Below are 25,831 nucleotides of genomic sequence, written 5' to 3' on the forward strand. Positions count from 1 at the left end.
AAATCGGATAAGAGTTACGCTCTCTAAAGGCTCAAGAAGCATAATAGGGAGATCGGTTTATATGGGAGCTGTATCAAAACATGTACCAATATGGCCCATTTACTATATCAAACGAGTTATTCTAATAGCAAATATTTATGCAAATTTTTAAGAGCCTGGCTTTATTGCTGCGAAAGTAAACGTGCTTTCGACAGACAGACGGACGGACAAGGCTAGATCAACTTAAAATGTCATGAGGACCAAGAACATAAATATATACTATATAGGGTTTTAGACCAATATTTCGATGTGTTACAAACGGAATGACAAAGTTTCTATGGTTTCTATATCATATGGTGGAGGGTATAAAAATGAAAGTGAGGTGGAGGTTATTAAAATGAAATGTTCCGCATTGACTAAAAAGCAACTGAACCGATTTTCACATAACTATCACAGATGGTAGAGTGTGGCCCCCGGTGAAAATGAGGTGTCTATTTTTTCGATATCTAAAGGTGGGGATGGACCCCCACCCTTACCCTTAATTTTCAAAAACGCCGGATCTTGGAAATGGGTGCACCAATTTAAACGACATTTTGTATGCCCTCTTATGGTAATTGGGGTCATCGAACCCCAGGAAACGCCCCAACCCCAATCTCACCCAATCGGACATGTTTACCGATTGGGACAATATGGGTATCAAACAATAGGTATTTAAGAGTAGAGTACCAACTTGGTATACAAATTTGACCCCAGTTGTCCGGGGGCTCCCCCATTCCCAAAAACCGGCCAAAAATTACATATTTAACGATTTGGGCAATATGGGAGTCTGATGTAAATTTTAGCCTTATAGAGTCTGGGGATAAAGATGGCAAAATATCGATAGTGCCATCGATATCGATATCAATTTTTTTGGCTGAATATCGTTTAATATTTTTCGGATAGATACTGTCGCAAAAGTTAATTTTTTTAAACAACAAAAATAAAAATAAACAAAAATATGCAATCTTTAGACGCAATGTATCTTAAAGGATACATTCAGTGTCTATGTATCCTTTAAGATACATTGCGTCTATAGAGGGCCCAATTTTCTTCCGATTAGGCTAACATTTTGTACAATGATCTCACTCACTGACTTTATTAGCCTTGGTTTTATTTGGTCTGTGCATTGATATTGCTTTTATATAAATCAATCTCCTGATTTTTAGTTTTCCTTTTTGTTTTAAATAGAGGTGATGGGAAATTAACGATAGTATCGATACTATCGATATTTATTATTAAAGCTATCGAAAATATCGAATGTTTCGATTATCGATAGTTTGCCAGCTCTATCTGGGGGCCACCCCACAGTCTAAAACTGTCAACCGGCTTTATTTACCGATTGGGACAATATAGGGATCAAATAGAGGGTATTGGAAACTGTTTTTGTTGTTGTAGACACATCTTTATGTGGAGGTGGCGATCCTAGTCAAGCTCCTGCAGGTGAGCAAGCCCATTCTTGTGCAAAGGACCGATCGCCACGGAAACTGGGTTGCCATTTGTTATTTAAAGGCGCCACTAACTCGCCTTCTCATATCGAGAAACATAGGCACTCTGTATTTGTGCAAGAACCGGTGCGGTCCGACCTCTCACTGAGCCTCTCTGTTGTTGGTCCGCGACTGCCGTTGCAGCTACTCCGTATGGAGCATTCCACTATCCGCAAACTGTGGAAGCGCCCGGTAGCTCCCAGCTAAGCTTCTCGTGATAATGAACAACACCACACAGATCGGACCTTAATGTTCCAGCCTGTGTGGTGCCCAAAGCAATTTCGTGCCGGGTCATGTAAAAACTATGGTCTCATGGGGGCTGCTCCACCTCCAAGAAAAAACAAAAATACCCTAAACAGCCATGTATGTCCATCAATACAAAATGGATATCAAATGAACTGTCTTAGAGAAAATACCACGAATCTGGCATAAATATTTGGGGTCGCTGCACCCTGAAAAAGACCCCCACCAGGACATGTAGGCCGTTCGGCATAATATGGGATTTGAATGAATGGTCTTCGAACAATAGCATCTGGGTATGTCCTGCCCTTAAACAGAAGATGAATTTTGCGACAATAGTAAGAATGTGGTGTTATTTGGGACCAAGTGTCTAAGGTGTCTAAAGTGTCTAACCAACCCCAAGAAGTACATTTTGGCCGACCGGGATTAAGAACCTTTGAATCTTTGAAAATGTTTTGTAGAAGTGTTGTGATATAATTTTGAAAGTTACGATAAATGTGGATCAAGGGCTTGCACTAGACCATTCTTTGGTGATTATTCTACTGAAAAACTAGACACTGAATACAAAGTAAAACGACCATTTTGGTGTTGAGTTTATATTTTTGAAAAAAAAAAAAAAAAAACATTCAATGCTTGGTAGTGTTTTTTTTCTCGAATTCATTGCCACTCCATGAACTGACCACACAAATCGTTGTTGTACGTACCGGATTGACTTCTTCATTGACCTCCAACATACGTACCAAGTATGGCCTCAACCGGTCGAGAACTTGATATGCCTCCCATCATAAGTGTAGAAAGACCTCTGGGGGTGGTCTAAGCAACCCCAGAAAAGTTTTAACCCCCGTAGAATTTTGAAAAAATTTCATTATTTTCGACAAAATTTGCTTATTTAATTGCTATATAAAGGGCTTAATTGAAAATTATTTTTTGTAATTAAAAAATTAATTGATTCAATAATTTTTTAATTGAATATGACTTTTATTTTCAATTACAGTCGTCATTGCAATTTTTGCCATTTTCAAATAAAAAAATTAATTGATTCAATTAATTTTTTAATTGAATCTGAAATTTTCTTTCAATCACAATCGTAATTGAATATTTTGTAATCTTCAATTAACAAATTAATTGATTCGATCATAATTTTTGTAATCTCAAAAAATTTTCATATATTGTTCTTAAGTCAATTCAATTAAAGGCTATTTTATCCCATACAATATAAAGGGATGTAGATTTCACAAACCCATACGTCCCACATTTCGGCAAATCTATTGTAATACCAATACAGCCTGTTCTACTACCGATGCATTCCTTCATCGGCCAAAGGCTGCCGCCTCAGTGCACAAAATACTAGTATGACAAAAACAACAATCTATAGGGCACCCCTACCCGACACCCGAAAGTTTTTGCAGAATCCACGCGGGAGAGTTTTTTTATACGGATGCCCATGGATTTTTGCCCAAACAGCCCAAGTTCATGTTCCAGGAGGTAAACATCTGTGTACCAAATACAGAAATAAATTGGAATTAAAAAAAAAATTACAAACAAAATTTCGTAAAATTTGATTTTTATAAAAAATTTTTACACATTTGATTTTCAAAAAATTTGTTGATATTTTTCATCATTATGGAATTTCATACTAAAATTCGGTGAAATAGGAGTTTCATAGAAACTTATTCATTTATGCTCACTTATTATTCCTCTCCTTATCATCTAAAAAAACATCCCTGTTTTGTATATAACACCGGTAACTTAAAGACAAGTCTATCTTGTTTTTTTTTGTCAAAACAACCAAACAAGAAAAGAAAAAGTTCCAGAGACAAGGGAAAAAAACACGAAAATTCCTTTGCACAACAATTCGCCAGAGACTAGATGGCTTGAATATTTTCATGACCAAAAGAAAGTAAAAGAATCCACAGATGACAAGGACTGTGAAGTTGGCATGGCCTCTTATTAAGAAGCCACCAAATCAAGAGAAAGACAAAAGAAACCAAAAACCACACACACACACACACACAACTAGACTTACAAATGAAATTGAATTTATGTCTGTCACACATACACACCATTGCACACACACTCAACAAGGATAGCTTCTAGAAATTCGAGACAAGCTTTCAAAATCTCAAGCCAGGAATTGCACAGGGAAAAAAACAACGAAATATGGGAATATAACAAAGAAACAGAAACAATCATGCCACCATTCTATGACAAACGAACAATCAAGTCAAAAACATTTCATTTTCTAAGACCAACAATGTTCGACGCCATCACCGTCAAATTATAGCCACTAAAACAATAACAACACCAAGAAAATAAAAAGGAAAAAGCAGTCAGACAAAATTGTGAAGAAAAAAAAAGAAATACAACTTGAAAGAAGTCTTTTTTGGTTTTTTTTCTGGTTGTCCATCCATTGGGGATTTTTATTTCTGCTACATTTGTCTGTTCGTTTGCCTTTTTTTTTGTAAGAGGCGCAACATCAAGACCGGCTGTCTATTTTTCTTCATTTCTGATTTAAAGGCGGCTTTTGCCCGATAGAAACAAAATGTGGTGAATTTAGTCCGTCGTCTGCAGTAACATTGAAGACGAAGACAACGCGTTGTATAGTCCATTAGTCTGTATCATAAAAGTCCGTGCAAAACGAAAAAAGTATACAAAACTTGTTTGGACTTCTTTTCATGTGAAACTGGAAGAACCCAAAAATTGTAAATACCTACATATCTTTTATTATATTATTCGTTTATTTGTGTCTTTTTGCTTAAATTTTGAGATTTTTGGGTTTTTATGGGACTTTCCATTTGTGGCTCTTAAGGGAGGGAGTAGGTATTTGCAAAAGTATTTGATTTATCACTTGCCTTAAATGTTGGGTATACAAAAAAGCTAGAGATCAAATTTTAAAAATTACCCAACTGCCATATGAGAAGAAAAACTTTGTTTTCCTAACTAAAGTAATTTTCCCTAAAGGCTGGTACTATGTTCGATTTCACAGTTGAAAACACTTTTTTTCGCGATTATTTTTTTTGAAACACTACAACAATCTCAATGATAACATGATACTTCTATTTTACGATTAGTAAGGAGGAAATGACCTACTCAATGAAATCAGTAAGTTTTTTTGCTTCCAAATATATTATCTAAAAAAAGTAATCGCGAAAAAATATTGCGAAAAGCGAACGTAATACCAATCTTAATATAGTGCTTGAAATGTGAAGATGAGTTGAAACGTCTCGATAAAGAGATAGTCTTTGGATTGCCACGAAGAAACTTAAGAAATTAGGTTTGGTTCTCAGCTGATACGAAATGTTTAAAGGCGTTTTACTATTTAGTCAAAAATTATCAACATCTTTGTCGGTGAAATTTGGTTAAGAATGACATTCAGTCAAACATAGCAGGAGGGAAGATCAACTGATTGTCCCTGATCTAACTATTTTAGCAGCTGCTGCTAGATTCACAATTATTTAAATGTCTTGCTTCCTTAATCAGAGGTTTAGTTTCAATAATATTGCAAAATTGTCTATAGGAGCACATTTCCATTGACAACCTTTAACTTTTCAAATTATAAACTTTCAAATGTACACTCTCTTTGCTTGCAAGAAAAAGAATTTCAATTGAGGGAGAGAGAGAGAGAGAGAGATTTTAAACGAAAATCATACCACAACTCAATCAAAATTAATACTAACACACTGTGAATTCTCAAAAAAGCGTAAACAAGAGAGAGAGAGAGAGAGCCAAAGAATTAAAAAAACAACAACCTAGGGGATGCTAACGTTCAGATAAAAGGCAATTGCGGTAAAATAAATGAATAAGTTATAGGGCTTAAATAAAAGATTATATAGCTACAGTCATTATAGGGCTTCAATGAAAGGTAATTAAAAGCAGAGTACCTATGAATTTAAGTTTAAAATTAGTGGCCGGTCTAAACCCCAAAAAAAAAACCCAATCTTATATATAAACAAGCAAAACCAAGTTCAGCCGCGCCGAATCTTGGGAACCCACCACCATGGATTCTGATAAAAATTTATACAAATCCAAACAGCAAAAATTCAAGCTTCTAGGAACCGTATCAGGATGACCCGAAGACCGGTTTATAGGGGAGCTATATCAGCTTATAGAACGATTTGGGGCGTACAGTTTGGCACAGTTTTTGGAAGTCGTAACAGAACACCACATGCAAAATTTCAGCCAAATCGGACAAATATTTCGGTTTGTTAGGACCTAAGAAGTCAAACCGGGAGATCGGTTTATATGGACGCTATATAAGGTTATAGACCGATTTGGACGATACTTGGCACAGTTGTTGGAAGTTGTAACAAAACACCGCGTGCAAAATTTCTGCCAAATTGCGGCTTGTAAGGGCTCAAGAAGTCAAATCAGGAGATCTGTTTATATGGCAGCTATATCAGGTTCTTGACCGATTTGAATCGCACTTGGTACAGTTGCTGGAAGTGATAACAGAACACTATATGCAAAATTTCAGCCAAATCGGATAAAAATTGCGGCTTCCAAGGGCTCAAGAAATCAAATCGGGAGATCGGTTTATATAGGAGCCATATCTAAATCTGAACCGATATTGCCCATTTGCAATCGGCAACGACCTACATCAAATACAAGTATATGTGCAAAATCAAGCGGCTAGCTTTACGCGTTCGACCTCTATTGTGATGTCGACAGACGGACGGACGGGTATGGCTGGAACGCCTCAAAACGTCGAGAGAATCGAGAATATATATACTTTTGGGATCTTAGACGAATATTTCGAAGTGTTACGGAATGACTAAATTAGTATACCCCCATCCTATGGTGGTGGGTATAAACATGAATTTGTGTTTTGTTTTTCTGTTTGTTCCGTATAGACTCAAAAACGGCTGAACCGATTGCCTTGGAATTTTCTCATATTGTGTAGGTTGGTCTGGAAGGAAACATAGGCTATATATTTGTTTGATATCGAAAGGGGAGCGAACCCTCACCCTTACCCCTAGAGTACTACCTAAAAATAAAATTTTACCAATCAGGACAACATGGGACTCAAATGAAAGGTATTCAGGAGTAGAGTACGAATTTTATATGAAAAATTGGTTCCAAGGAACTGGGGGCCGCCTCAAACACAAAATCCCTTAAAATAGGTTTATTGGACGATCATGACAATATGGGAATTAAATGAAAGGTATTCGGGAGTAGATTGTGCATATAGGCAGGAGGAAGTAGCAGGCTTCATAATTTCTTGATATCGGAAGGGGACGGACCCTCCCCCGTTACCCAAAAAACACCACCCAAAATCCAAAGCGGACCGATAGGGACAATATGGGTATCAAATGAAAGGTATTGGAGAGTAGAAAGCAAATATGGTATAAAAATTGGTTTCAAGTACTCCTCCAAGCAGACAAATTTAAAGTTCATATAAATATGGGGCTAGATTAGGAATCAGGCATACAAAATCACTTTGAAGGTTTAAAGGTTTTTATTGTTGGGGTCGGGTGTCTCGGGGCCACCCAAAACCCGGCAAATGGATAGACCAATCACGACAATTTACGGCTCAAACAAAAGGTGTTTGAGAGAAAAAAATTAATTTGATATTCAATTGAAGAACCATGTGTTTGGCGGCCGCCCCACCGCAAAATACCTTCCTAATCGGACGTATTTACCGATCATTGCAATATGTGACTTATATAAAAGCGAGCTATTTGGAAGTAGAGTACGAAATTGACACTCATTTTGTGGACATTTGGGAGTGGACATTTGAACCGAGCAGAGGTAAAGTTCTCACACATTAATGAGTGCTTTTCGACTGAAGGTGGACTCTATGATAAGTCGTGCCGCAGTGCGACACATTATTAGGGAGAATTTACATGACCATGCATTGCTTGGTACCTCTCAAATTTCGCCGGCTTTAAGAGGAGATAACCAATGCTTTAAATTATTTTCGATGTTCTCGCTAGGATTCGAAGGCAGGCGTTCAGAGTCATAGGCGGACAGTGGCACGAATTCGATATCCACATTCAGGGCGAAGTGTCCCACCCCAAAAAGACATTAGAGATTTAAAGAAGGCGCAGCAGAACGGGCCCGGTTCGGGTAGTTGATTATATAGACCGATCATGGCAATATATGCTTAAATCATGATTTACTAAATAAGGATCGGCCGACATATATATTTTTTTTGAATTTTTGGCAATACAGTCGAATTTGACAATACCGTCGAATTTAGTTGTAGAGAAGTTTGACTGTACTTGCCATTCAGAATGTCAACTTGTTCTCTTTTTACATTCATTCTTTGTTTAGGTTTGCTTCTATTTGTATCATTTTTAATCGGCACATTTTGACATACTTATTGTTTATGGAGCCTTTCCACTTTCTGTTTTCGGAAAGTGACCTAACCTTCTTTTATTCAGCCATGGGCTTAAATGAAAGGTACTAAAGAGTAGAGTATAAATCTGACATAAAAAATTTCCTTTGGGAAAATCCCCATAACCAAAAACCTCCCAAACAGTTTAATAAATATATCAATCATGACCTATGAAGCCTTTAGAATGTTAAACCTTCTTATATTTCCAATGTAGTACTTAACAAAATTTTTACCGAATACATTTAAATTTTGCAAACTTTGAGTTTTAGATATAAACGTTGATCGATGAGGAATTAAAATAAATAACTTAAATGTGCAGGAGTCAGGCAGGAGTCTAAATCAATTTCTACATGTCAAGCATGACTAGAGACGTGAATGCAAAGTCAAATACTGTTGCAAGTTAATATTCTTTTATAATCATAGATTTAGGTATACTTTTGAATTGGTTTATGTTGTTAAAATAAAAAATGTTTCATGGGTTTAGGAATACTAAGTATAGGTAGGGTTAAGACAAAGCAGGGAAATTATAGGAAAAATATTTGAAATATGATTAAGAATTTTAAGATTTGCAAAACAGGACTTAATATCCACTAAATCATGCATCGAATATTTTTGAGAAAATTTCAGCAGAGAATAGTATTTTGATGATGTGATTAACTTTTCAGCTGTATCAACGCTTTTTAAAGAAGATGGCGATGATATATGCATATGCTTGTCTGAACCCTTTGAATAATTAAAAAATTTTAATCTAATTTCTAAATATGGGGTCATATAGTCTTCCCACTCCCAGAGAAATTTGTAAGTAAAACCAGCAAAAATGTTTGCTGAAACAACAGAAAGGTGACAATTTGGCTTGTAGACGAAGCCACCGAGGTGGAAATGTTCCTCATCAGTCAATATGATTTGGCGTCTTGCAAGTTTTTCATCATTTGTGTAGTGAATTTTAAAGATTTCAATGCGTTCTTGTATCGTTTATCGATCCATTTTGAATATCTTCAAAAATGACAGCAATCGAAATACCGGATAGTTCAAAATAACATCTCATGTTGGTAAATTCTTAATAATGGAGCAGAATAGGCACGTATCTAAATCTGATCCGATTCCCTCCAATTTCTGTGGCGTTTGTCTGTAGGCTAAACAAAGTCTGATGTAACAATTTTCAAGTAAACCCGACCAAAAATGCGATCTGTATTTTGTACACAAATTCACATGGGCAGAAAGATGGACCTACAAACATGGACAAACGCAGAGACAGACGAACATAGCAAAATCAAATAAGAATGCCTTTCGGGTGCCGATTGGTATACTTATAAATCTCTGCTCACTTTGGAATATACAGTTTGAGGTTGGAGTTTTTAGGAATAAAGTTGAAGAAGTTTACGTTGGAGCATTTCCTTTGTCATTGTCTTTCGACTACCTTTTTTAAGATCCTATTAAATATTAATTTAATTAATATATTGAAAAGTTCAATCATTTCATAATTGGACCCATTAAAAAAGTATTTGATAATTTAAACAATTTTTTTATTGGATCAATGGAAATGGAAATTAAATGGAAATTTCAAAAACTGTCAATCATTTTTTTAATTCAATATGCAATGTTTAAATACGAGGCCACCGTAGCGCAGAGGTTAGCATGTTCGCCTATGACGCTGAACGCCTGGGTTCCAATCCTGGCGAGACCATCAGAAAAAATTTTCAGCGGTGGTTTTCCCCTCCTAATGCTAGCAACATTTGTGGGGTACTATACCATGTAAAATGTCTCTCAAAAGAGGTGTCGCACTGCGGCAAGCCGTTCGGACTCGGCTATAAAAAGGAGGCCCCTTATCATTGTGCTTAAACTTGAATCGGATTGCACTCATTGATATGTGAGAAGTTTGCCCCTGTTCTTTAGTGGAATGTTCATAAGCAAAATTTGCAATGTTTAAATAGAAATTTTTTCAATCACATTTTCGAAAACTGCGATTGATATTATGATTTTCGTAATTGAAACAGTTTTAATTAAAAAATTTATTGGATCAAATAATTTCGTGATGGAATATTCCTAAATTCTAACACTTCTGCTTCTAGATGCTGCAAACATGAGAAGGCTCAAAATGACAAAAGCGGGAAATAGTTTTATTCGGTTTATATGGGAGCTTTTGGGTTGCCCAAAAAGTAATTGCGGATTTTTTAAAAGAAAGTAAAAGCATTTTTAATAAAACTTAGAATGAACTTTAATCAAATATACTTTTTTTACACTTTTTTTCTAAAGCAAGCTAAAAGTAACAGCTGATAACTGATAACTGACAGAAGAAAGAATGCAATTACAGAGTCACAAGCTGTGAAAAAATTTGTCAACGCCGACTATATGAAAAATCCGCAATTACTTTTTGGGCAACCCAATATAATAAACCGATTTGGACCATACTCGGCACGTTTCTAAGGTTTAAGTCAAGTCGAAAGACCACTTTATATGAAAGCTATATCGAAATCTGAACCGATATGGCCCGTTAGACAATTTTAGGTCCATTGTAGAACCAAAGTAGCGACAGACGAAGGCTTCTGGCCGGAATCGAACCCCTGCGCTCGTAATCCAAGCACGCTACCAACTCGGCTACAGGGGCGCGAATGGCCCAATATGGCCCATTTCCAAATTACTGAAAATTTCAAGGAGATAGCTTCACTCGTACGGCCACAGACGGACTGAGGAAACGCTGATTAGAATTTCGAGGTGTTACTAATATTATGACTAGAGGTGCTACTAACGGAATGACTGTAATGGTGGGTATAAAAAGTTATCTTAGTATTTTGGATGCCACGACCATGGACGAGTATAAATTGTTTGAAACATTTCCCGCTTAAGTACGATGAACTAAAACCTATGCCTTGTGATGGACTAAAGCCTATGCCTGCTGATGAACTAAAGCCTATGTCGATCATATTCATGTACAATTTCTCAATTCGGTTTCTATACGCTACTACAGTAAACACCAGTGTAGGTGAATATGCTTTCACACCTAATCCAAAGGTATTTATTGGCCAGCACTAAACATAAGGAAATTTTATATACTTAAGAAAATTATTTTTGAAGCTATACTGATGGAATTTCCCGTGGAAAATCCCCAGTTTTAACTGTTATCCCCATCAAAATGCCCGTACCCCAAATGAGAAAAAATTTTCCCCAATCACGAAAAAATCCCTTGTTTTGGGAAATTTCCTCTAATCTGGCATCACTGCTTATAGGTTCTTTGGATTCGAGATGTTTTTGACCATAGATATGACCAAAAAATAAGGCTGCCTTTGCCACTACTTTGAAATCACCAAATTAAAATAAAGGATTTTATTTAGTTCCCTCTTTTGCACAATCATAATCTCTACAAAACCAGTGTATTGGTCACAGGTAAATTTTCAAGATACAAATCAACAATTTTCCCATTAAACAGGTAGCCAGCTATAGCCCATCAGGTGGCGCATTAAGAGCAAAGAAAAACAAACCACAGACAAATTTATTTTTTTTTTTTGTGAGTTGATGGGAAAAATCAGATCAATTAAAGACCAAAGTATGGGAAGAGGCTATTTTAAATGCTCATCATGATACAAAGGAGTTTTGTGTGAAGCTATTTTTGTATGTATGCTACCCTCTAACACTTTGCTGTTGTGTATTTTTCTCTTCCCCCGTTGTCTAAGGATACAACAACACCAACAACAAAAATAAAAGGTCAAAACGCCCGCTATGAAACCACGCATAGAGAAGAAAAATATATGTCAACTAGCTAGAAGAGGCAACAGCAGCAGCAACAACAACAAAGGCAATGGGCACATGAAATACGCAAATGAAAATTTATTGTGGCCCACCAAGAGTCAAAAACAAGAGAAATTGGGACAAAGTTCTATATCCCGAATTGGAAGGAATGAATGGCAATAGAAAGGGAAATGAACTCAAATGAAATGAAACTCAACAAAGAGAAGGTGAGGAAAGGGGGGTGCGTGTAAAGAGAGAATAAACAAAATTTTTGGGAAATTGCATACATAGAAATTTGTTATCTATGTTATCTAAGTGTTAACACACTTTTCTAGTTGCATTCTTGAACTTTGACTTTGAATTCTCTGCCTGTTATTTGTGAAAATCGGACTTATGTTTGGTTTAGTCTGTGTTTACTCACCTGGCAAATGGAGTTTGTTCCACCTCATAGATTTCGTTGATATCTTCGGGAACCAGCAAACCTTTAAGACGCTCCTCATCAATGTCCAAAAGGCCATCGCCTATGGGAAATATGCCTTCAGCAAACATGTTTTTTGTTTCGTTTAATTTTACTTGTTGTTGTTGGAGGTTTTTATTTTGTTGTTAAAAGCTTTTGTGTAATATTCTTAAGAGGATGGGAGTGGTGTGGTGGTGGTGGTGGTGATCCCACTGAAGGTATTTTAACACGTTTTTTTGGGAGTTAAGATTTAACTTCACACTTTTCTTTTTTGGGGTTTTAGATTTATGTTAATTTCACAACAACAAAATAATTTTGTAAGGGATTTTCTTTTCAAACACTTTCAGGGCACTATAATTTAGAAGAGAGAAAATAATAAAATATTAATTAGAAATTTAATTTAAGAATAAAATTCTCAAGTAAATCACTTTGTTTTGCAATATTTTTGCTTTTATTTGCCAAGCCACAGTCTTGGCTGATTATTAACACAGAATATTTTTTATTTTATTTTGACATCTCTCTCGGTTTTGTCATGTGTGATGGGTTGAGAGTATACAAAAGATGATTATTATATTAGCAACTACAACAATGTCAACATAAGCAAACAACAGCTGTCCTACAGGGACCACGACAAGGCAAACGAAATCAAGTCAGGCTATTTTTCCCTACTTTTTTGACATTTGTCCACTTTTTTCTTGTTGCTGCTGATGTTGGCTGGTGTTGCTTCTTTTACTTTGCACTTCTCTATTTACTTTTCTTTAATAATGTGTGCATGTTTGTGTTTGTAATCAACTGCTGCCATTGCCTGCCTGGCTGCTTGTCGTTGCTATTCAAAAATTTGTCGTTGTTGTTTTTGGTTTTTGTGTACTACACTTCATACTAAATTTTTTGTTGCCTTTGACTGCTAACTCGTCATATTGAATGTATATCCCCCAAAGAGGTTAGACAGAGATGCACATAGTCGGAGTAGGGAGTCACAACAGGCCGTGTGAGTCGTAGTAATAATACGAAGAGAACAGCATTAAAAAGAAGAAACACAACAGGCACACACGCACACAATCACACCCTGCGGTACATTCACTGCATATCGCACAGAAACAGAAAAAAAAATTTCACAAAAGAATTAATTTAAAACAAATGAAGAAAAGGTGCAAAGTAAAATATCATAAAATATTATTTTATAAACTGAGAATAGTTTAATGGTTTTCTGGGTAATAAATACTTTTGCTCAAATCACGTTTAAAAGTTAAGCACATAGAAATATTTTCACTTTCAACGTTTCTTTTGAAACGAAAAAAACAAGTTTCTTCTGCTGTGAAAGAAAGACCACAAACAGACAGTCGCACTTAAGCAAAGAAAAGCCACAAAGGAGTAGGGAGCAAGCAAACCTCACGAATTATTTTATTGGTCTTGTAGATTTTTGAGGAAATTTTAGTTTTGATTTCCCTTTGTATTTTCTATTGAGTTAGCACTTTATGTTTCCATCTTAATTACACTCACATTCATTTACTTCTATTACTCTTTTTCAAGCGACTACTATTTCTTGTTGCCGTATTTTCACATTCAGTTGGATAAAACCATTTCAACATTTAATACGGCATCAAACACTTTTTTTTTAATAATTTACACTCGCAACAATTCGTTTTTTGTTTTATTATCTCCAGCGCATCAAAGAAACAAAAAGCACAAACATTTACACGCGCGTACAAACGAACCAACGATGACCACGACGATGACAATTCAACAGCTTTAGGTTTTGTTTAAATAGCACATGTGCATGTGTATTTTGCATTTGTTTAATAATAACAATTTTGCACAAATATCGTATCCTTTTAGGCCCTTACGCGCGTTTCGTTTCTTTTTTCTTTTCTTCGTTTCGTTTCAGCGCAGCGACAACGCAACAACATCTAACGCGTTCAACGGGTTTTTTCAAAATGAGTCGACTTCGTGGAGAACGGCTTCGTCGTAGAGCACGCTCATTCTCTATTCCATACAATTCGTAAATAAACTTTTTGCTGTTCCTCCAATTCCGCTTTCGTTGAGCACAGCTATGAAATTCACCATACTGGTTTTTTGTTTCCACCACACCACTGGGAGAACAATGGCCAGGGTTGATAATTTTAATGCTTTGGTACTTTTTGTGGAGTAAAAGTAGCAGATAATATTCAGAGTAAATAAAGTATTTATGAGAAAAATATGTTCTTTAAAGTTTCAGCCAGACTTTTTTTATTCGGAAATTAAATAAAATAGGTATTCCGCGAGATAAAAGTTTCGATGACATTTTCAATAATGAAAAAATTAAATTTGTAGAACAAATACCCCATTTACACTGCTCTTTAAATCCGGATTTAATGGCTCGATTATGTTTTTCATTTACAAAATCAGCTGACGAGAGCCTTAAATCTGGATTTAATGAACAGTGTAAATGGGGTTAAATATTCAAAATTGAATATGTATTCCATTTCGGTTGCAGCCAAGATATAAATGTATTTTGTAGAATACAAGATGGCGATAAACATCGATTTATAATTTTGGCCGAATTTTTTATTATACATATGTGCATAAAGTATATATGTGCTGTAATTAATCGTTTTTATTTGAAAATAACTTAATTTCATGTTGCATGGGCCTATCGAAACATAAATTTTCATTCGTAGTTGCAAGAAAAAAATTCACCAATGCCTATTATGTCACCCTGTTATGCATAGAAAACTTCATTTGAGCTGCGTACCTGCAAGCGAAATTTCATTCAGGATAAGTCAATGCATTTCTTATGGTAACGAATATTTCACCAGAGGTGCATACTGCGCTTTACACTGAAAAAAGTTTGACCCAAAACTTTCGATTTTATCTGATTCGTAGGATTTTAGCAATGAAAACGAGCCGAAGGACCAAAACTTTAAAATAAAGATGCTATCTTTAAAAATAATTTAAAATTTTGATAGCTTATTGATACTTATTTTATTATTTTTTGAAAAATTCTTTCTTTAAACTTAGTAAAAAAGTTAAACATTAAAAGACGCTCCTATTTGCAACGCTATTTGCATACGCATCAACGAAGGATGGGGGTATAGTAATTTTGTCATTCAGTTTGCAAGACATCGAAATATCCATTTTCGAGCGTATAAATTGATCGTCGTAAAAATCCAAGACGATCTAGCCATGTCCACTTGTCCGTCTGTTGAAATCACGCTTTCTTTTAAAAAATTTGATATTTAGCTGAAACTTTGCACAGATTCTTTTTTTGCCCATATCGGACTATATCTTGATATAGCTCCCATATAGACCGATCTGCCGATTTAAGGCCTTAAGCCAATAAAAGCCACATTTATTATCCGATTTTGCTGAAATTTAAGACAGTAAGTTGTGTTAGACCACTCGACATCCTTCTTCAGTTTGCCCCAGATCGGTTCAAATTTGGATATAGCTGCCATAAAGACCGATTTCTCGAATTAAGGTCTTGGGCCCAGAAAAGGTGCATTTATTATCCGATTTCGGTGAAATTTAAGACAGTGATTTGTGTTGGACCACTCGACATTCTTGTTCAGTTGCCCACCCCAGATCGGTCCAGATTTGGATATAGCTGCCATATATTCCGTTCTCTCGTTTTAAGGTGTTGGGCCCCTAAAAGGTGATTTTTCCGATTTCGCTGAAATTTAGGACAGTGAGTTGTGTGGAGGCCACCGTAGCGCAGAGGTTAGCATGTCCGCCTATGGGTTCAAATGCTGATTCTCCTAATGCTGATTCTACGCCATGTAAAACTTCTCTCCAAAGAGGTGTTGCACTGCGGCACACCGTTCGGACTCGGCTATAAAAAAGAGGCCCCTTATCATTGAGCTTAAAAACTTGAATCGCACTGCACTCATTAATATGCGAGAAGTTTGCCCCTGTTCCTTAGTGGAATGTTCATGGGCCAAATTAGCAATTTGAGTTGTGTTAGGCCCCTCGATATACTTCTTGAAGGTGGCCCAGATCGTTCTTTATTTGGATATATCTGCCATATAGACCGATCTCTCGATTTAAGGCGTTGAGCCCATAAAAGGCGCACTTATTGGCCGATTTCGCCGAAATTTGGTATAGTGAGTTATGTTAGGCCTTTCGACATCTTTTTTTCAATTTGGCCCAGATCGGTCCAGATTTGGACATAGCAGCCATATAATCCCATCTCTCGATTGAAGATCTTGGGCCCCTAAAAGACGCTTTTTTGTCCGATTTTGCTGAAATTTATGAGAGTGAATTGTGTTAGGCCCCTAGATATCCTTAAAGATGACCCAGATTGGTCCAAATCTGGATATAGCTGCCATATAGACCGTTCTCTCGATTTAAGGTCTTGGGCCCATAAAAGGCGCATTCATTATTTGATTTCGCTGAAATTTGACGCAGTGACTTATGTTAGGCTTTTCGATATCCGTGTCCTATGTGGTTCAGATCGGTCTATATTTGAATATAGCTGCCAAAAAGACCAACATTGAACAGTGACTTTCAATTATTAGACCACCCAATGTCCGTGCCGTATTTGGTTCAAATCGGACCCTATTTGCATATAGCAGCTATAGGTGGTTTACATAAATACCCCCGGCACGGGATAGCTGTAACCACTACACAGGCTGGAACATTGAGGTTCATTGCTGTCACGAAAAGCTTAGCTGCGAGCTACCGGGCGTGTCCACAGGTTAAGGATGGTGGAATACTCCATACGGAGTAGCTGCAACGGCAGTGGCGGAGAGTCTCGGTGACACAAATACTGAGCGCCTATGATGCTCGATATGACAAGGCGAGTTATTGGCGCCTTTAAATAACCAATGGCCACCTTGTTCCCGCGGCGATCGGTCTTTGAACCGGAACGAGCTTGCTCGCACAGGAGCTTGACGAGGATCGCCACCTTCACATGAAAATGTGGCTACAACAACAACATAAATACCCGAGGTGGTGGGTATCCAAAGTTCGCCCTGACCGAACTTAATGCCTATTTATACCCACCACCATAAGTTGGGGGTATACTAATCTAGTCATTCTGTTTATAACACCTCGAAATATTAATCGAAGACCCCACAAAGTATATATATTCCGGATCTGCTCGACACTCTGAGTCGATCTAGTCATGCCCGTCTGTCCAAATCACGATATCCGTCGAACGCGTAGAGCTAGCCGCTTGAAATTGTGCACAGATATTTCTTATTGATGTAGGTCGTTGGGGATTGCAAACGGACCGTATCAATTCAGATTTGGATAAAGCCTCCATATGAACCGATCGCCAGTTAACTTAACGAATTCTTAGAACCCTTAATTTTCATCCGATTTGACTAAAATTTGGAGCAAAGACTTGAGTTACGACTTCCAATATATAGCCCCCATATAAACCGATCTCTGGAGTTGATTTCTTGAGCCCCTGAAAGCCTTAATTTTCATCCCATTTGGCTGAAATTTGGAACAAAGACTAATGTTAACATTTTCAACATCCATGTCAAGTATGATCCGAATCGGTCAATAAACGGATATAGCCCCCATATAAACTCATCCCCGGATTTGACTTTTTGAGCCCCTAGAAGCTTCAACTTTCATCCGATTTGGCTGAAATTTGGAACAAAGACTTATGTTATGACTTTTAACACCCATGCCAAGTATGATCCAAATCGGTTAAAAAACAGATATAGCCCCATATAAACCCATCCCCGGATTTGACTTCTTTAGCCCCTTTAAGACTCAATTTTCATCCAATTTGGCTGAAATTTGGAGCAAAGACTTATGTTATAACTTTCAACATCCATGCCGAGTATGATCCGAATCGGTCTATAAACAGATATAGCCCCTATATAAACCCATCCCCGGATTTGACTTCTTGAGCCCCTAGAAGCCACAATTTTCATCCGATTTAGCTGAAATTTGCAGCAAGGACTTATGTTATGACTTCCAACATCGATACCAAGTATGATCTGAATCGGCCTGAAAACGGATATAGCCCCCATACAAACACATCCCCGGATTTGACTTCTTGAGCTCCTAGAAGCCTCAATTTTGATCCGATTAGGCTGAAATTTGGAACAAAAGTTTGATTTGTGACTTTGAACATCGGTACCAAGTATGATCCGAATCGGTCTATAAACAGGTATAGCCCCCATATAAACCCATCCCCGGATTTGACTTCTTGAGCTCCTAGAACCTCAATTTTCATCTCATTTGGCTGAAATTTGGAACAAAGTCTTGTGTTACGACTTCCGACATCCATGACGAGTATGATCCGAATCGGTCTATAAACAGGTATAGCCCCCATATAAACCCATCCCCGGTTTAGTTGAAATTTGGAACAAAGACTTGAATTTTGACTTTCAACATTCATGCCAAGGCTGAAATTTGGAACAAAGGCTTGTGTTTCGATTACCAAAATTCATGCCGAGTTTGATCCGAATCGGTCTATAAACCGGTATAGCCCCCATATAAACCAAACTCCGGATTTGACTTCTTGATCCCCTAGAAGCCTCAATTTTCATCCGATTCGGCTGAAATTTGGAACATATATTTGAGTTATGACTTCCAACATCGATGCCATGTATGTTACGAATAGGGGCTTACTTAAACTTGTTGAAATCTAAACCTAGGTAAGAAAGGTACAAAAAACAAAAAAAAAGAGAGGACCTGAGGAGGTCCAATTAAAAAAAAAATCATTGCATATAGGTAATCATTGATTGACAGTACAGTAAGACTTTGAAGCATTAATTTTAATGTAATTTTTCGACTTTTGCCTTTAGCTGTAACCCATGGCAAAAAAATGTCCGAAGAATATTATTTTTAAACATGTATGTTTTTGTTTTGCCAACAAAAATGTAAAATATGTAAAAATTTCTCTTTTCCCAGTTCAGAAAGGGTCATTAACAGGCTACACTCTCGTTCTCGCTGCATACAGGAAAAGTAGCCAAGTTTTTTAAACTTGAAAATCTGCAATTAGTGCATTCGCATTATAGACGGACAAACACTGCGTCAGAGCCATCGAAATGAATTAAGTGACGTATGTATGTACATCCATACATACGTCTGTGCTTTCGTTTTCCTCAAAAGGGTTCAGGGTCATAAATTGCATTGAATTCTTGTTGGTTGGTGATGGCTGCTGCATTTGTACGACGACCCAAAGCAATTCACTTGACATTTAGAAATTGTACCGAAAATAGAAAATTCAGAGCATTAACCTCAAATCAGAAAGCCAAAACTAACACCGTACACCGAAGAAAGTGCAATTGTTTTCAAGAATTTGCCAAAGATAACAAAACAACTACTCTAAAACTCAACAGAATTTGAGAACACATGAAAAATGTTTCGAAACGCCAAAAGAATTGCTGCCTCAATGGTAATTAAAGGAAACATCTGTGTAACCCAGCAATACTATACTAACTCCATGCCACACCACACTCGGAGTGCAGAGTTAAGTAATGTACTCGCTGGCTTCAGCCTTCTTCATATGTAACAAGAAAATTGCGATTTTCCCCAGCAGGGAACAGCCGTATTTTGTGCACTTCTTGTTGGAAAATCGTTGAAAACATTTCAAGAATTTATTGCGAAAATAAACAACAAGATCCTGTAAAAATAAAGAAAAAATTGCTTATCTTTGTTGATGTCTGCATATTTGCTGATTTTTACAACTCCCCATTTGCATTTGTTGAGGTTAATCCCTTATGCAATTTTAATCGCACTACAGATATACACTTGGAGAAAAATAAATATGGAAACCATTTTTATACTCTCCAACATATGGAGGAGGGTATAATAATTTCGTCATTCTGTTTGTAACACCTCGAAATATGCGTCTAAGACCCCATAAAGTATATATACTCTTGATCGTCAAGACACTTTAAGTCGATCTAGCTATGTCCGTCCGTCTGTCTGTCGAAAGCACGATAACTCTTGAAGGAGTAAAGCTAGGCGCTTGAAATTTTGCACAAATACTTCTTATTGGTGTAGGTCAGTTGGGATTGTAAATGGGCCAGATCGGTCCATGTTTTTATAAATAATTTTTTTGGTGTGTGTTGCTATCTTTGGCTTTCCTTTTCCATTTGCATCTCCGGTCATTGAGCTCGTCTCGAAAGAGAAACAAAAAAAAATTGTAAAATTTAATGATCTCGCCCTAACAGACAAAAAAAACTTGAAAAATTAAATATTTTTTATAAAACATATAAACTGATCTTGGGTCTTGACTTCTTGAACCTCTAGACGGCGCAATCTCGTCCGATTTGTCTGAAATTTTGTGCGTGTTATTTTGATATTACTTCCGACAAATGTGCTAAGTATTGATCAAACCGGTTCATAACCTTATATAGCTGACATATAAACCGATCTTGGGTCTTGACAACTTCAGCCTCTAGAGGGCGCAATTCTCATCCGATTTGGCTGAAATTTTGCATCAGGTTTTTTGTTATGACTTCCAACAGCAAGTCCGTACATAACCTGCCATAAATTTGGAACAAAGACTTGAGCTATGACTTCCAACATCGATACCAAGTATGATCCGAATCGGTCTATAAACGGTTATAGCCCCTATATAAACCCATCTCCGCATTTGACTTCTTGAGCTCCTAGTAGCCTCAATTTTCATCCGATTTGACTGAAATGTGGAACACATATTTGAGTTATGACTTCCAACATCGATGACGAATATGATCCGAATCGGTTTATAAACAAATATATCCCCCATATAAACCGATCCCTGGATTTGACTTCTTGAGCCCCTATTAGCCTCATCTTTCATCCGATTCAGCTGAAATTTGGAACCAAGACCTATGCTATGACTTTCACTATCCATACTAAGTATGGCCCGAATCGGTTTATAAGCAGATATAGCCTCCATATAAACCCATCCCCGAATTTGACTTCTTGAGCTCGTAGAAGCCCCAATTTTCATCCGATTTGCCTGAAATTTGGAACAAAGGTTAAGTTGTGACTTCCAACCTCGATTCCAAGTATGATCTGAATCCTTTTATAAACAGATATAGCCCCCATATAAACCGATCCCCGGATTTGACTTTTTAAGCCCCTAGAAGCCTCAACTTTCAGCAGATTCGTATGAAAGTTTAAGCTTGACTTCTTGAGCCTCTAGAGGGCGCAATTATCGTCAGATTTATTTAAAATTTTATACGTGGTGTTTTGTTATGACTTCCAACAACAGTGCTTTGTATGGTTCAAATCGCTTTATAACCTTATATAGCTGCCATATAAATCGATCTTGGATCTTAAATTCTTGAGCCGAAAGAGGCCCTTATTCTCATCCAATTATGCTGAAATTTTGCATGAGGTGTTTTGTTATGACTTCCAATAACTGTGCTAATATGGCGCAAATCGGTACACAACCTGATATAGGCAGAAATTTTGTACAACGGTTTCTCTCATGACCTTTAACAGACGTGTCCAATATAGTCTGAATCGATCTGTAGCTTAATATAGCACCCATATAAACCGATCTCCCGATTTTGCTTCTTGAGCCCCTACAAGGCGCAATTATTATCCGAATGGACTGAAATATTACACAACGACTTTTACATTGTTCAGCATTCAATTCATTTATGGTCCGAATCAGACTATAACTTGATATAGCTCCAATAGCATAACAGTTCCTATTTATTATTCTTTGTTTGCCTAAAAAAGGGATACCGTGCAAAGAACTCGACAAATGCGATCTATGGAGGAGGGTATATAAAATCCGGCCGAACCTAGCACGCTCTTACTTGTTTAATTTAAATAATAGCAAGTAAAAAAGCCATTAAGTTTGGCCGGGCCGAACTTTGGATACCCGAAACCTCGGGTATAAATGTTAACCCCCTTTCGTCACAATCCGGTGAAAATTGGATAACTTAAGCACCCCAATTCGGCACGGACATTGTTGAGTGGTCTAATGTATATGTCACTATTCTATTTTGTAGAACAAAATATTGGTCTTTTTGGTAGATATATGCAATTATAAACCGATCTGAACCATATTAAGGTCGGATATCGGAAGGCTCATAAAAATCCACTGTTTCAAATTTTGGCGAAATTGGGTAATAAACTTAACCTTTTCACTTTTTAAAATTTCAGCGAAATCGGGTAATAAATAAAGCTTTTATGACCTTCATACCCTTTATCGAGAGATCGGTCTATATGGCAGCTATATCTAAATATAGTCCGATTTGAACCATATTTAGGTCAGATGTCGGTAGGCTTAAAATAACCCACTGTTTTCAATTTCAGCGAATTCGGGTAATAAATAATTATGGGCTTCAGACCTTTTATAGGAAGATCGATCTATATGGCAGCTATATCTAAGTATAGTCCGATCTGTACCATATATGTGTCGGATATTGGGAGGCTTAAAACTATGCAGTGTTCCAAATTTCAGCGAAATTGGATATAAAATAAAGCTTTTATGGCCTTCAGACCCTTTATCGGCAGATCGGTCTATATGGCAGCTATATTTAAATATAGTCCGATGTTTACCATATTTGGGTTAGATATTGGGAGGCTTAAAACTATGCAGTGTTCCAAATTTCAGCAAAATCGGGTAATAAATAAAGCTTTATGGCCTTCAGACCCTTTATCGGCAGATCGGTCTATATGACAGCTATATCTTAATACAGTCCGACCTGTACCATATTTGGGTCGGATATTGGGAAGCTTAAAACTACGCAGTGTTCCAAATTTCAGCGAAATCGGGTAATAAATAAAGCTTTTATGGCTTTCAGACCCCTTATCGGCACATCGGTCTATATGGCAGCTATATCTAAATATAGTCCGATCAGAACCATATTTAGGTCGTGTGTGAGATGGCTAAAAAAATCTCACTGTTTAAAATTTTAGCGAAATCGATTTAAAAATAAAGGTTTTATGGGCTCAGACCCTTTATTGGCAGATCGGTCTATATGACAGCTATTCTAAATATAGTCCGATCTGTACAATATTTGGGTCGGATGTTGGGAGTCTAAAAACTGCGCACTATTCCAAAAAAAGCTTTTATGGCTTTCAGACCCTTTATTGGGAGATCGGTCTATATGGCAGTTATATCTAAATATAGTCCGATCTGAACCATATTTGGGTCGGATATAAACTACGCAGTGTTCCAAATTTCAGCGAAATCGTATAAAAAATAAAGTTTGAATGGGCTTCAGACCCTTTATAGGGAGATCGATCTATATGGAAGCTATATCTAAATATGGACCGATCTAATCCATATTTAGGTCAGATGTCGAGAGGCTTAAAAAACCCACTGTTTCAAATTTCAGTGAAACCCGATTGAAAATAAAGCATTTATGGGCATTAGACCCTTTACCGGGAGATCGGTCTATATGGCAGCTATATCTAAATATGGTCCGATTTGCCCCGTTCAAGAACTTAACCAGCGTGCATCAAAAAGACGCATCTGTGCCAAATTTCATCTCAATATCATAATTTTTGAAGGCTCTATAGTGATTACAAGAGACGGATGGACGGACGGACAGACACACGGACATCGTTAAATCGTTTAAGAATTTTACGACGATCCGAAATATATTTACTTTGTAGGGTCGGAAATTGATATTTCGATGTGTTGCCCCCTATCCTACGGTACAATGCGAATTGCAAATTTTGTCCATGAACATTCCACTAGGGAACAGGGGCTAACTTCTCACATATCAATGAGTGCAGTCCGATTCAAGTTTAAGCTCAACGATAAAGGGGCCTCCTTTTTATAGCCGAGTCCGAACGGCGTGTCGCAATGCGACACCTTTTTGGAGAGAAGTTTTACATGGCATAGTACCTCACAAATGTTGCCAGCATTAGGAGGGGAAAACCACCGCTGAAAAATTTTTTCTGATGGTCTCGCCAGGATTCGAACCCAGGCGTTTAGCGTCATGGGCGGACATGCTAACCTTTGCGCTATGGTGACCTCCCCTATCCTACGGTGGTGGGTATAAAAATAAACCAAAATAAAAACGTCTAGGGGTAGGAATGCTTGGGGTTACCTGGACAGTACTATGGCCCAAATTCAATTAAAGGAGTCTCTCCCTATTGGTGAATGACTAAGGATCACTCGCACCAAATCTTTCATTAAGCTTGAAAATCAAAGAAATGGATTTTTAATTTTATTTTCAAAAAAATTGGTATTTTTGTTGTTATTTTGTTTGTAATAGTTGGATGTCTTCATTTCGTATAAACATATGAAGTGGAGTTATTTTCTTTCTTGCTGCGCTTCATATGAAAATACTCTTAAGAGCATAGTTTCAACCTAGAAGAAAATCCTATCGAGGAGTTTGGGTGGTTCCAAACGAAATCGCGATCTAGGAAACCAGTCAAATGCTATTACAGAGCAAAACACACATTTTTCTGCCTAAATTTAAAAAAAAAATTCATATTTTTCTCTCAGTGTAAATCAGAGCATCGCAAGTAAAGTGCGTATAATCAATGATACTTAATTTTTATACTTTGCACAGTGTTAAGTAGCTTGTTCCGGTTGTTGGACTGTAACAGACTGTAAAGTGGAAGACATTGGACAGACAGGCAGACAGACAGCTGGCCAGACGTACAAACTGACGAGAGGCCCTAAGCACACAGAAAGGATGCGTATAAGTAATTACGGGCTTATTAATGGTTGATGGCGCAGATTTTGTTTTCCTGCACAAAAATATCACAATCTTTGTATTTTTCTCCATTCCAATCTAGATCCAGACAATGCGATAGTCAAGACAGTTCGCCTGCGTGTGTTTGGGTGTGGACTCTCTTTCTGCCAAGAAAAGTGCAACATTGGAATTTTTCACAAATTGCACACAATCTCTTCAATCGGCACTACAAGTGGGGGAGAATCTTTGTTTTTTGCCTAATCCTACTTTTTTTTTGACATGACCATGTCTGCAGCCGGACATGCTGTCAACGCTCTTTTGAAATGAAAAGGCGCCATTGCCCCAACAGTGGCGTCGCAGCATGCACCGTTGTGTTTTCCTGTTGCGTTTGTTGTTCTTTTCCTTTTTTCATCATGAACAAATTATCGTTGCAATGATGGTGTTAAATTCCATTTAAATAGACAAAAACAGGCATTCAACAAATTTGATATTATTTTGAGTGAATTAACATTTAATAAAATGATAAAAAAAGACAAAATATCAGTGGAATTTCGCCTAACGGAAGAAATCTAATGAAATTTTCTCCAAAGACAAAAAAATTCAGTGAAATGTTCTCCATAGATATTAGCTGTGTTCGGAAACTCAAAAATTTGTGCAAATTTGCACAAATTTTTACTGGAAGACGTTCGTGTACTTTATTTGCCAGAAGAGAGCGCGAGAGAGAAAATCTTGAAAAATTAAAACATTGTATCCTTCCAGACACCAAGAAAAGAGCAATTATCGGTTTCATAAGTGTTTTGATGGAATCATCCTCATCGGAGAGCTACGATGAAACCAACACAGTTCCTTTGAATTTGTTAAGGAGGGAAGATGCTGCCATGGGATTGAGTGGGTCTAGCTGAGTAGTTAAACAAATGACACACAGTGGGATTAGAATCTGCCAGTTGTGAACGGATACAGATATCTTCAATGATAACAAAGTGTTCGTAGACGCCACATGGCCAAATGGAAAACTCCCTTA

The 25,831-nt window shown here is 37.1% G+C and overlaps 1 protein-coding gene across 4 annotated transcripts in view; it reads right to left on the reverse strand.

The window, feature by feature from the left end:
- LOC106084246 (death-associated protein kinase related) overlaps window positions 1-14,244 on the reverse strand; it is a 495,729-nt gene extending 481,485 nt beyond the window's left edge. Inside the window, exons 1-2 of one of the 4 annotated variants that reach the window (XM_059366903.1) lie at window positions 13,760-14,244; window positions 12,224-12,610 (exon numbers count right to left, since the gene is read on the reverse strand). In XM_059366903.1, the coding sequence (XP_059222886.1) occupies window positions 12,224-12,351 (128 nt within the window). In that variant the 5' untranslated portion in view covers window positions 12,352-12,610; window positions 13,760-14,244. Of the gene's footprint in view, window positions 1-12,223; window positions 12,961-13,011 lie in introns of those variants that run through there. The other 3 variants (XM_059366901.1, XM_059366902.1, XM_059366900.1) reach the window with 3 other exon arrangements.
- Window positions 14,245-25,831: the final 11,587 nt, after the last annotated feature.

Source organism: Stomoxys calcitrans, chromosome 4, assembly GCF_963082655.1.
Source record: "Stomoxys calcitrans chromosome 4, idStoCalc2.1, whole genome shotgun sequence".
Lineage (NCBI taxonomy): Eukaryota > Metazoa > Arthropoda > Insecta > Diptera > Muscidae > Stomoxys > Stomoxys calcitrans.